Raw genomic sequence first — 11,365 nt, 5'->3', positions numbered from 1 at the left:
ATGCTGTATGTGTCCTTGAAGTACACCCGTGTGTTCTATTTTATTTTTTTGGCACCTAACAATTCCTCCCGTGTAGCCCTCAGCCACCCTCTCCCACATCCCGAGTGATCCCAGGCTCTGGAAATGCTCAGAGATGCCTGGCTCCCTCGCCCTGCCTTCGGCCTCACGGGGCTCAGTCTCTTTTTCTCTCTGGGTAAGTCAGATTGCACATCGCGCATCGCATGCTTGGAGGGTCCCCAGCGCAGCCCCGGAGGAGGCCGGCTGGGCAGACCTGCCTCCCCTCCGTGTCCTTGGGAACGGGGTGTGGGAAGAGGAGAGGCTGCTGGGGACTGCGCAGCGCTGGCGCTCAGAAGTGCTGAGTGTTGCTCAGGGATGACAGTCGTCAGGGGAGGCAGTTTGTGTTTGGATAGCTTTGCAGTGGACCTGTGTGTGTGGGGGGGGGGAGGGGAGGCGGGGGGGGGTGCTCCAGGTGCGAGTCTGTGGGTTTCTGGAAGCTGCTGCACAGGTGGGGTGCTGAGACTTAATGCTCCCTTCAGGGGCTCCTCCTGGGGCCCCTGGCCCTTGGAATCTGGTGGGTCATGACATTGGGAGTAGGGGGGCAGCAAGTTGAATCTGTCTGGCTTCCTAAAACCTGAACCACTGATGTTTTGAAACATTTGTGTGTGTGTGTGTGTGTGTGTGTGTGTGTGTGTGTGTGTGTGTGAGAGAGAGAGAGAGGGGGGGGGGCGGGCGGCGGGAGCTGGCTGAGGCACGGTCTCTGGGTGGGAGGAGGCTTGCTGCTCGGCACTGGCCGGAGGGAGCAGAGGAGGGGTCAGGTGAAGGAATCAGGGGGGAAAAATATAAAAAAATTAAAAAAAGAAGAAAGCCACGGGCCAGTGAATTTGTGGCCCTTTCAGAATGGCCCAGCCGGGCATGCAGAGCGCCCTGTTCAGGGATCCAAATGCTCATTTCCCATCAGACCATTCATGGACCTTCTGGTGGGAGGGGGCTGGAGAGTTATGCGCGAGATTGCTTTAGGGGAGTTTCCTGCTTGCTCCTAAAGGGCGCCATTGCTGGTGTAGCAGCTGGCCGTGCGTCCAAGGCTGTCTGCTGGTCTCGCGCGCAGTCCCTCTGGGTGCTGGGCCGGCTTATTTGGCAGGAGGGCGGGACAGAGGTGTGGGCCCGGAGCCGGCGCCATGAGACCCGGCAGCTCTGCCGAGTTACTGGACATCTTACCAACAGAGCAAGAGCGTGTGACCGTGCCAAGAGCACGAACTGCGGAAGCTGGTCTGGGTTCCAGGCCGCCTTGGTCATTTACTTCATCTCCATAGACAGGTTACTGGGTCGCCCTGGGCTCAGTTCCTTCCTGGGGAGCCTGGAGGGCACCTGCCGCCTGTGTTTCTGTGAGTCTGACGATAGCGAGCAGGCGCTCAGTACCAGGGGACCTTGATGACAGCATGGCCTGTGCCCGGGCCTGTCCATCATGGTGGTCGGTGATCGGAGGAGTAGAAACCGTTGTCACCCTCGTGTTACAGTGAGGAAACAGGTACAGAGAAGTTAAGCCACGTGCCCACTGAGGTCACAGGACAAGGGTGAGGCCCGCTGAGATTTGAACACCTGCTTGTCTGACTCCAGCCAGTTCTGAACTGTTGACCTCTGCTGCCCCCGGTGTTCAAGAAGTGTTACTGCTACATTAGCCTAATGGGTCAAAGCATCTCAAGAGCAGGAAAGAGCTGGGGGTGAGCTGGGGTGGAGGAAGGCGGCCTCCACAGGGAGTGGGGGCTCCCTGCGGGGAGGCAGCCTGGAGAGCCCGTCCACGAGGAAAGGAGGGCTCATGACCCGGACTAGGTGGCTCAGGGGAAGATGGATTCTGGGGTGAAGAGGTCAGGCCCGGGCTGCGGCAGGTGGTGGGAGGAGGCCGAAGCCTCTGCAAACCTGGGTGGAAGAGGAGGAGGAAGGAGACCTGGCCGGCCTGATGCGCTGTGAGGAGGGCCAAGGTGGACAGCGGGCTCCGGAGGCCGTGGCAGCATCGCCCTCAGCTGGAAGGGACGAGAGAGGAGACGGCCAGGGGCTGTGCGTGGGGGGGGCAGAGCTGGCAGAGCGGACCGCCGGGCGCCGCTGCACCGCGGCAGCAGCACGCGAGACCAGCTTCCCACGAGAAATGCTCCACGTGGCTGGGCGTCCCGGGAGCGGCCTCCAGCCTTGGCTCTGCCGTCACTGGCGTGCTTACCGAAGTCTGGGCGGTGCTGGGCGAGGCCCAAATGGAGTCTGGTCCCGCTCACGCCCCTTGCGTGTGTCTGCTGCTGGGCGGGGACCCCGGCTCGGCGGGCGCGGACAGTGCCTTCCTTCCTCCTGCAGATGTCCGTCAGTGCCCACCGGGTGCCGCCTGGTGAACAGGGATGCCAAGGTGAATAGGAATCGGCCCAGCTGGCGTGGCTCAGTGGTTGAGCATCAACCTATGAACCTGGAGGTCCCGGTTCGATTCCTGGTCAGGGCACAGGCCCGGGTTCCAGGCTCGATCCCCAGTGCGGGGTGTGCAGGAGGCAGCAGATCCATGATTCTCTCTCACCATTGACGTTTCTCTCCCTCTCCCCCTCCCTCCCCTCTCTCCCCCCCTCCCCCTTCTCCTTCCCTTTCCCCCTCCTTTTCTCTCTCCCCCTCCCTCCCCTCTCCCCCTCCCCCTCCCCCTCCCCTTCCCCTTCCCTTTCCCCCTCCCCTTCTCTCTCCCTCTCCCCCTCCCTCCCCTCCCCCCTCTCTCTCCCTTTCCCTCTCCCCCTCCCTCCCTCTCCCTTCCCCCTCCCCCTCCCCCTTCCCTTTCCCTCTCCCCCTCTCTCTCCCTCCCCCTCCCCCTCTCTTCCCCCTCCCTTTCCCCCTTCCTTTTCCTCTCCCTCTTTCTCTCCCCCTTCCTCTCCCTCTCCCTCCCCTCTCTTCACTCCCTCTCCCTCTCCCCCTCTCTCTCTTTCCCTTCCTCTCTGAAATCATTAAAAACATATACTTTTTAAAAAGATGCAGTTCCTCAGAGCCTCTGGAGGGACCCAGGACAGACAAATAGCAGCCCAGCATTGAAATGCTGTGACAAGAGCAATAACAATGATAAGAAGAGCAGCTAACCCCTGGCCAGTTTGGCTCAGTGGACAGAGTGCCGGCCTGTGAACCAAAGGATCCCAGGTTCGATTCCGGTCAAGGGCACGTACCTTGGTTGCAGGCTCCTCCCTGGCCTGGGCCCTGGTCGGGGCTCATGCAGGAGGCAACCAATCGATGTGTTTCTCTCACGTGGATGTTTCTCTCTACTAAAAACCAATAGAAAAAATATCCTTGGGTGAGGATTAAAAGTAACAATAAAAGAAAAAACAGAATAGCAGCTAACGTGGAGAACTGACATACCGGCGCTGCAGCGAGCTTCCTGCTAGTGAGTGAGGGAACCTCCCACAGCCAGGGGCCGCTCGGCTACTGTCCCCGCTGACAGGCGAGGACAGGCGCTGGGGGTTAGCCACGCTCCGGAGGCCAGCTCGGGCACTAGAGCCGGTCTGCCCGGTGCCATGCGGACTCCGTCCCGTGAGGTGGGGCAGGGCCGAGTGTGGGCACAGGCAGTGGCCAGGCCGTCCCGAGGACGCCTTCTTAGCTGGCACCTGCAGGGTGCGTGGGAGGCCCCAGGAGCGGAGGTGAGCTCGCTCCCAGCTGGAAGCAGTCACGGTGAGGGTGCGAGGGGAGCGTGAAGGAAGGCGGTGTTTCCAGGCAAAGCCGGAGCCGGCCCGGCCTGGAGGAAGCAGGGGCATGGATGTGGTCCAGGCACGGGGTGGGGGTGGGGGTTCTGGGGGGAATTGTCTCCTGGCTGAGGGGGCAGGTGGGCGGAGGGAGAGCTGGGGCGGGCGGTCTGAATGGAGGGGCTGGGCCCACTCACCTCTAGCCTCTGCAGAGGGCTGTGAGCCAGGAGATGAGTGTTCTCATCTGTGGTCCAGAAGGTCGGGAGGCAAGGTCTCTGCTTAGACTCTTCCTTCCTTCCTTCCTTCCTTCCTTCCTTCCTTCCTTCCTTCCTTCCTTCCTTCCTTCCTCCCTCCCTCTCTCCCTCCCTCCCTCCCTCCCTCCCTCTCTCCTTCCTTCCTTCCTTCCTTCCTTCCTTCCTTCCTTCCTTCCTTCCTTCCTTCCTTCCTTCCTTCCTTCCTTCCTTCCTTCCTTCCTTAAATATACTAGAGGCTCAGGGCACAGATTCGTGCACCAGTGGGGTCCCTCAGTCTGGCCTGCACTCTCTTGCAATCCAGTACCCCTCTGGAAATGTCGAGCTGCCGGTTTTGGCCTGACCCCTGGGTATCAGGCCTAAACTGGCAGTCCGACATCCCCCGAGGGATGTAGCAGTGTGCGAAGCGGCAGGCGACCAGGGAGGAGCCCAAGCTGGGACCGGCACCACGCTGCTCCAGCTCATCCTGGCCCAGCCCCGCTATGCCTGCCGCTGCAGTGGAGGCGGGAGAGTCTCACGCTGCCACAGCTGCGCTCACCAGCTGTGAGCCCGGCTTCTGGCTGAGCGGCATTCCTGCTGTGGGAGTGCACTGACCACCAAGGGCGAGCTCCTGCGTTAAGCATCTGCCCCCTGGTGGTCAGTGCACATCATAGCTACCTATTGACTGGTCGTCTGGTCATAACGGTCGCTTAGGTTTTTATATATATAGATGTTTATTGATTTCTGAGAGAACAGGAGAGGGATAGAAACATCAATGATGAGAGAAAATCATTGATTGGCTACCCCCTGCATGCCCCACACTGGGGATCGAACCCACAACCCGGACATGTGTCCTGGCCGGGACCTAACCATGACCTCCTGGTTCATAGGTTGATGCTCAACCACAAGCATGCGGCCGGCCTCTCTTTTTAACCAAAAAGAAAATAAACCACCTCATCTTTTGCTGTGGGTTGGAAAGAGGAGTGGAGAGAAGTAACGTCTAGCCTCTGCAGGGGGCTGTGAGCCCGGAGATGAGCACAGCGGTGTGTTCTGTGTGCTCTCTGGACGGGCCGGTGAGAACAGGGGGGGACAGGGGCCCAGGGGGCCGATGCGTCTTGGAGGAAATGGGGAGCCCAGCACCAGGGATGTTTTGGAACTAAGATCAGAAGCTGTATGCTCACTGCACCCTGTTAAGCATCATTTCCTTTCTGAGACTTGGAACTCAGGAGACCCAGGCCCCGAACCTGGTCCCAATCAGACCACCGGCAAGACTGCGGGCGGCCCCGGTAGGGAGGTTCCTGAAATAGAACCGCTCCCTCTGGCAGCCTGCCCTGACGGGGCATGCCTGCTGTGTAGACAGCGGGAGGTCTGGTCCCTGGGACACCTCGAGAAACAGCCACCCGCACCAGCCTCAGCCCCTCAGCCCTCTGTCGGGGGCCTGGCGGCCTGGGTTCAACTCGAACTTGGCCACTTCCTAACTCGGCTGCTCATGGACCTGCTCTGCGTAGCTTTCTCCTCTGGAAGACGGAGGTGGCAGTGCTGTGAGGACTACGGGGCTGGGCGGGCCTGGGGCACAGTGGCGGGTCACTGCCTCCTCGCGCGGCCCTGGCCGGGACTCGCTCTCCCTGACGTGCTTCAGCAGCCCAGCGTTCTCCTACGGCTCCCACCAGGTTGGGGCGGCTCCTGAGTTTCACGAGGGCCTGGCCTGGTGACAGGCCCGCCGCCCCTCCCTGTGAGGCCTGGCTGGCATGGGTCCTGGACTAGGAGCCGGAACCGTGGCTCTGGCCCCAGCTCGCCCCATCCTCCGTGTCTCTCTCAGGGCCTCCCTTTTCCTGTTGGCAGGACAACAGGCTGGATCCCCCATTCCTGAGGGTCCCTCTGGCGTCCTCTGAGTTGGGACTTGGTGTTGTCCTCTCTGGCCATTGCTTTCCGCAGTACCCGCTGTCAGGGTTTGGGGAGACCCCGCATTGTGCCTCTCTGTCTGCCCCTCCTGACAGCCCCTCACCTCGCGCTCCGCCCTCCTACGTGGCAAGGTCCTGGCTCTTTGGGCATCTAGGTGCTTCCTAGGGGCTCCCGTTCTAACTGGGACAATGTCCTGGGCTGCTGTCGGGGGCTGGGGCAGGATTGGGGGCCTGGCGGGTGGGGGCGGGCAGCCAGACTGTCACCTGCTTCTGGTGTCGCTTGGAGGCTCCTTTGATGGGGTGGGGGTGGGGGGCGGTACTGGGACGTGGCAGCCTTTCCAGGGAAGGTGCCAGCGGAGCTCCTGGGAGGGAGGTTAGCTCAGGACGAGGCCGCCGGGCTCCTCTGTGCTCCCTCCCTCCGCAGGGGTGGGAGGCGTGGTGGGCGCCCTCCTCCCTGCCTGGAGCAAGCCAGCTCTTCCCTCCGGGCTGTGAAGTGGGGAGAGGGGACGGGCTTTGTTCTTGGTGGGTCCACTCAGCCGCCCCAGCTCGTGCTCCCTAGGGGCGCGCCTGGCAGGCGGTCTGCGTGACCCCTCCCCTCCGTCTGGGCCGGTCTGACCTCCTGGGCCAGCAGCTCGGAGCACCGCCTGGTCTCAGGTCCTGCCCTGGGTCCTCTTCCGGAGGGCGGAGGGCGGAGGGCGGAGGGCGGGCTGAGCCAGGGCTGCAGCGCTGCTGGGGGCCGGGCACCTTTGCACAACAGAGCAGCTTGGAAACAGTCCCGAGGGGTCGTGCCCAAGGCGCCCTCGCAGGGGACTGTCCCGAAGCCCTTCCCGTCTAGGGGAGCAGGGCTGAGCGCCCTTTGCTGCGCACTCGCTGGCCGGCAGACCGCGCCCTGCTCAGTACACTTCATCTTGAATTCTCCGCGGGGAGGGGCTGGGATTGAACCCACATCTGGTCAGGTCTCCACGTCTGTGCCCTGTGCCGTTCCCACAGAGACCCCTGCTCCCAGGGCCCTGCCCCCAGTCCCCGTGGCTTCCTGTCTCACTCCCAGGAATTCGACCCTAAGTCCTGTCTGGCCCACGGACCCTGTGCCTCAGTCCCTGCCTGACCCTGGGCCTCAGTCTCCCCATCTGCCCCTTGGTCGCTCTGCTCCTGGTGCCTCAGAGACAGGAAGCTCACTCCAGCCACTGGGACCACCCACGGACGTCCGCAGCCTTGGGACTGATCCCTTCAGCATGTCAAGCGGCTCCCTCGCTCCCTGCAGACAGGGGCACCCCCACGCCCTCCAGGCAGCTTTCCCCGACCACAGACAGACCCCTCCCCTCGCTTTATTTCTTCACCTGTCGCCATGCACGGCCTCATTCCCTTTCCTCCCTAGCGGAGAAGCTCCTGGCGGCCACTGGGCCGGCCTTGTCCACAGTCTCCCCAGGCCTGGCCTCAGGGCACAGTAGGTGGTTGATCAACTTCGGCAAAGGAGTGAGAGCGACTGATGCCGAAGGTCACTGTTTGTCCTCTAGGGTACGTTAAGCTTTGGGGGTGAGGTTTTGACAATATTGGCAAAGAATCTTACAATTAAGGATTAGGCCCGACTGGCATGGCTTGGTGGTTGAGCGTCAGCCTATGAACCAGGAGGGCATGGTTCGATTCCCGGTCGGGGCACATGCCCAGGTATTGAGCAAATAGGAGGCAGCCGATCAATGACTCTCTCATCGTTGATGTTCCTCTCTCTCTCCACCTCCCTTCTTCTCTGAAATCAATAAAAAAATATATATAAAAAAAGGCCAGGATTAGAGTGAGGCAAGTGAGGTGCCTGGGGTGCAAAATGTAAGGAGGTGTTGCCTGACCCGCTGGGGACACTGGGGTCCAGCCCAAGGGCTCCGTGGAGATGGTTGAAAGTGGTGGAGAAGAGGGGAAACTGAGGCCAGCACAAGCAAACTTTTCTCCAGGGTCTGCAGCTAGCAGAGCAGGCAGCACGGAGGGACAGAGGCAGGTGGCGGGCGGAGGGCTGCTGCCCGGTCTGTCCCTGGCTTGACAGGGGACCGGGTCTCTCTACCCCAGCCTTGTGCTGCCCCCACTTTACCCCCAGGCCACATCGATTACCCCTTGTGAGTATTGCCTCCCCCACCCGCCCTGAACCCCCGACTACTTCAGCCAAAAGGGACGCCTCTGCATAGCTCTGCACCTCCCACCAGGTGCAGCGGGCGTGTCCCTCCCGGCCCCACTCCCACCAGGTGCAGTGGACATGTCCCTCCCGGCCCCACTCCCACCAGGTGCAGCGGGCGTGTCCCTCCCGGCCCCACTCCCACCAGGTGCAGGAGGCATGTCCCCTCCCGGCCCCACTCCCACCAGGTGCAGTGGACATGTCCCTCCCGGCCCCACTCCCACCAGGTGCAGCGGGCGTGTCCCTCCCGGCCCCACTCCCACCAGGTGCAGCGGGCGTGCCCCCTTCCGGCCCCACTCCCACCAGGTGCAGCGGGCGTGTCCCTCCCGGCCCCACTCCCACCAGGTGCAGGAGGCATGTCCCTCCCGGCCCCACTCCCACCAGGTGCAGGAGGCATGTCCCTCCCGGCCCCACTCCCACCAGGTGCAGCGGGCGTGTCCCTCCCGGCCCCACTCCCACCAGGTGCAGTGGACATGTCCCTCCCGGCCCCACTCCCACCAGGTGCAGCGGGCGTGTCCCTCCCGGCCCCACTCCCACCAGGTGCAGGAGGCATGTCCCCTCCCGGCCCCACTCCCACCAGGTGCAGTGGACATGTCCCTCCCGGCCCCACTCCCACCAGGTGCAGCGGGCGTGTCCCTCCCGGCCCCACTCCCACCAGGTGCAGCGGGCGTGCCCCCTTCCGGCCCCACTCCCACCAGGTGCAGCGGGCGTGTCCCTCCCGGCCCCACTCCCACCAGGTGCAGGAGGCATGTCCCTCCCGGCCCCACTCCCACCAGGTGCAGGAGGCATGTCCCTCCCGGCCCCACTCCCACCAGGTGCAGCGGGCGTGTCCCTCCCGGCCCCACTCCCACCAGGTGCAGTGGACATGCCCCCTTCCGGCCCCACTCCCACCAGGTGCAGCGGGCATGTCCCTCCCAGCCCCACTCCCACCAGGTGCAGGAGGCATGCCCCCTTCCGGCCCCACTCCCACCAGGTGCAGTGGACATGTCCCTCCCGGCCCCACTCCCACCAGGTGCAGTGGACATGTCCCTCCCGGCCCCACTCCCACCAGGTGCAGTGGACATGTCCCTCCCGGCCCCACTCCCACCAGGTGCAGTGGACATGTCCCTCCCGGCCCCACTCCCACCAGGTGCAGTGGACATGTCCCTCCCGGCCCCACTCCCACCAGGTGCAGTGGACATGTCCCTCCCGGCCCCACTCCCACCAGGTGCAGTGGACGTGCCCCCTCCCGGCCCCACTCCCACCAGGTGCAGTGGACATGTCCCTCCCGGCCCCACTCCCACCAGGTGCAGTGGGCGTGCCCCCCGCCCCCTGCCCCACCAGCCAGAGCCCTCACCACGTGTGCTCTGCCTGCAGTGCGGCCAGGGCTCAGCATGGAAGTCACGGTGCCCACCACCCTCAACGTGCTCAATGGCTCCGACGCGCGCCTGCCCTGCACCTTCAACTCCTGCTACACCGTGAACCACAAGCACTTCTCCCTGAACTGGACCTACCAGGAGTGCGGCAACTGCTCTGAGGAGATGGTGAGTCCCGGTGGGCGTGGAGCCTGGCCCTGCCTGGACCGGGACCTGGGGGCCGTCTGCTCAGGCAGAAGGTGTGCCGTCCTGCGGGGCCTGGGGAGGGGTGGAGATCTGGAGGTAACAGCCTGTCTCCAAGTAAGAATGCTGGGAGGAGGCACCCGCTCCCCAGGGCTTGCCACCCTCTCAGCCTGCCCCTCGCCACCCCCAGTTCCTCCAGTTCCGCATGAAGATCATCAACCTGAAGCTGGAGAGGTTCCGGGACCGCGTGGAGTTCTCGGGGAACCCCAGCAAGTACGACGTGTCCGTGACGCTGCGGAACGTGCAGCCGGAGGATGAGGGCCTCTACAGCTGCTACATCCTGAACCCGCCCGACCGCCACCGCGGCCACGGCAGGATCCAGCTGCGGGTCCTCATGGAGGGTGAGCGGGGCTGCAGGGCCATGGCTGGTCCTGGCAGTTACTCTCTGCCTGCGCCCAGGGAGGCGCCTCGGGGAGGCTGTCCTGCGGGGGTCGCTGGGGAGCCGCAGCTGAGGGTGGGCCCAGCACCTGCTCTCTTCCCTCCAGTCCTTAGGGACCTCCGAGAGTCCTTCTGATCAGGATGTTCAGAATCATTCTAGCAGCTTCCATTGATCAGGCACTCGATGTGTCTCAGGTCCAGGACCAAACTCTAGCTGCAGCCTCTCACTCATCCCCAGGAGGCCTTAGGAGGGAGGAGCTGCGATTTCATAAGTGAGGAGGCAGAGGCTTGGAGAGGATAAGTATCTGAGATCAACCAGCTCATAAGTAATACCGTCAGGCCGCGAATTGGGTCTGTTTGACCTCAAAGTCCATGCCCTCCCCTACTGCATCCTCCTGCTTCCCCTGGCTGTCAGGGGCCCTGGGATTCGGGGTGGGGGACTCCGAGGCCAATGGCCGTGGCTGATTTTGGCTTTGACTGAAGTTCTTCCCACGAGGAGAGGAGAGTTGGGACCGCCCGCACCCTGGGAGCGGGGACAGGGGACGGCCCTGCGGCCTGACCCTCAGCGTCTGTCTCCTGTTCTTCCCCAGAGCCCCCCGAGCGGGACTCCACGGTGGCCGTGGTCGTGGGTGCCTCGGTCGGAGGCTTCCTGGCCGTGGTCATCTTGGTGCTGATGGTTGTGAAGTGTGTGAGGAGGAAAAAGGAGCAGAAGCTGAGCACCGATGACCTGAAGACGGAGGAGGAGGGCAAGACGGACGGCGAGGGCCACGCTGAGGACGGTGCCAAGTAGCGGCCGGCCTGTGTCCCCCCCGCTCCCCCCCCCCCCGCCTGCACAGTGCCCCCTGCCTCTCGGTGTGTGTGCTTCTCTTGACCAGGTCCCAGGGCCGGCCTGCGCCTCCTGACCCCTCGCTCTGTCCCCCCTCTGCACCAGTCATCCCCCTCTTTCATGGGAGAAACCCGCTGTGGAGTATGGGATGTGAGGGCCCTGGAGGAGGGAGGAGGGGGTCCTGCTGCCGCTGAGAGGAGGGGGAGGCCGTGTGAGCGCCCCGGGGGCGGGGGGTGAGTGGTGGAGGGGTCCAGCGGTCTGCCTGCTCGCACGGGGATTCATCTGGGGGCAGCTTCAGAGGCACCTGTGGGGGGCGGGGCTCCCCTGAGCCTCCAGCTCCTGCTGGCTGCCCTGCAGGCTGGGTGCTGATGGGCTCCTGGAAATCGGGGTGGGCATGAGCAAGGGCCTCGAAGGGAAGCCGAGATGGAGGCGAGTGGAGACGGCGGTCCCGGGCGCCCAGCTCCGCCCGCTCCTCCATGTGGTCTCTGTTGGCTGGTGATGCCTGCGGTTTGGGTGAGAACAGCACTGAAGGGCCGGGCGCTGCTCACGGTCATGGTCACGGGCGGCGTGTGCTCCAGGTGGAGGTCATTT

The 11,365-nt window shown here is 63.5% G+C and overlaps 1 protein-coding gene across 1 annotated transcript; it reads left to right on the top strand.

Annotated features, from left to right (window-relative positions):
• On the top strand, positions 1-10,738 carry SCN2B (sodium voltage-gated channel beta subunit 2; the record flags this gene model as incomplete). The annotated part of the gene is made up of 4 exons (XM_079787771.1): positions 1-193; positions 9,329-9,495; positions 9,701-9,911; positions 10,539-10,738. Exons 1-4 carry the CDS (start codon positions 124-126, stop codon positions 10,736-10,738), a joined length of 648 nt encoding a protein of 215 aa, XP_079643897.1. The 5' UTR covers positions 1-123.
• Positions 10,739-11,365: the final 627 nt, after the last annotated feature.

This window comes from Cnephaeus nilssonii, assembly GCF_951640355.1.
Source record: "Cnephaeus nilssonii genome assembly, chromosome: 13".
Classification (NCBI taxonomy): Eukaryota; Metazoa; Chordata; class Mammalia; order Chiroptera; family Vespertilionidae; genus Cnephaeus; species Cnephaeus nilssonii.
This window is presented reverse-complemented; position numbering and strand designations above follow the sequence as displayed.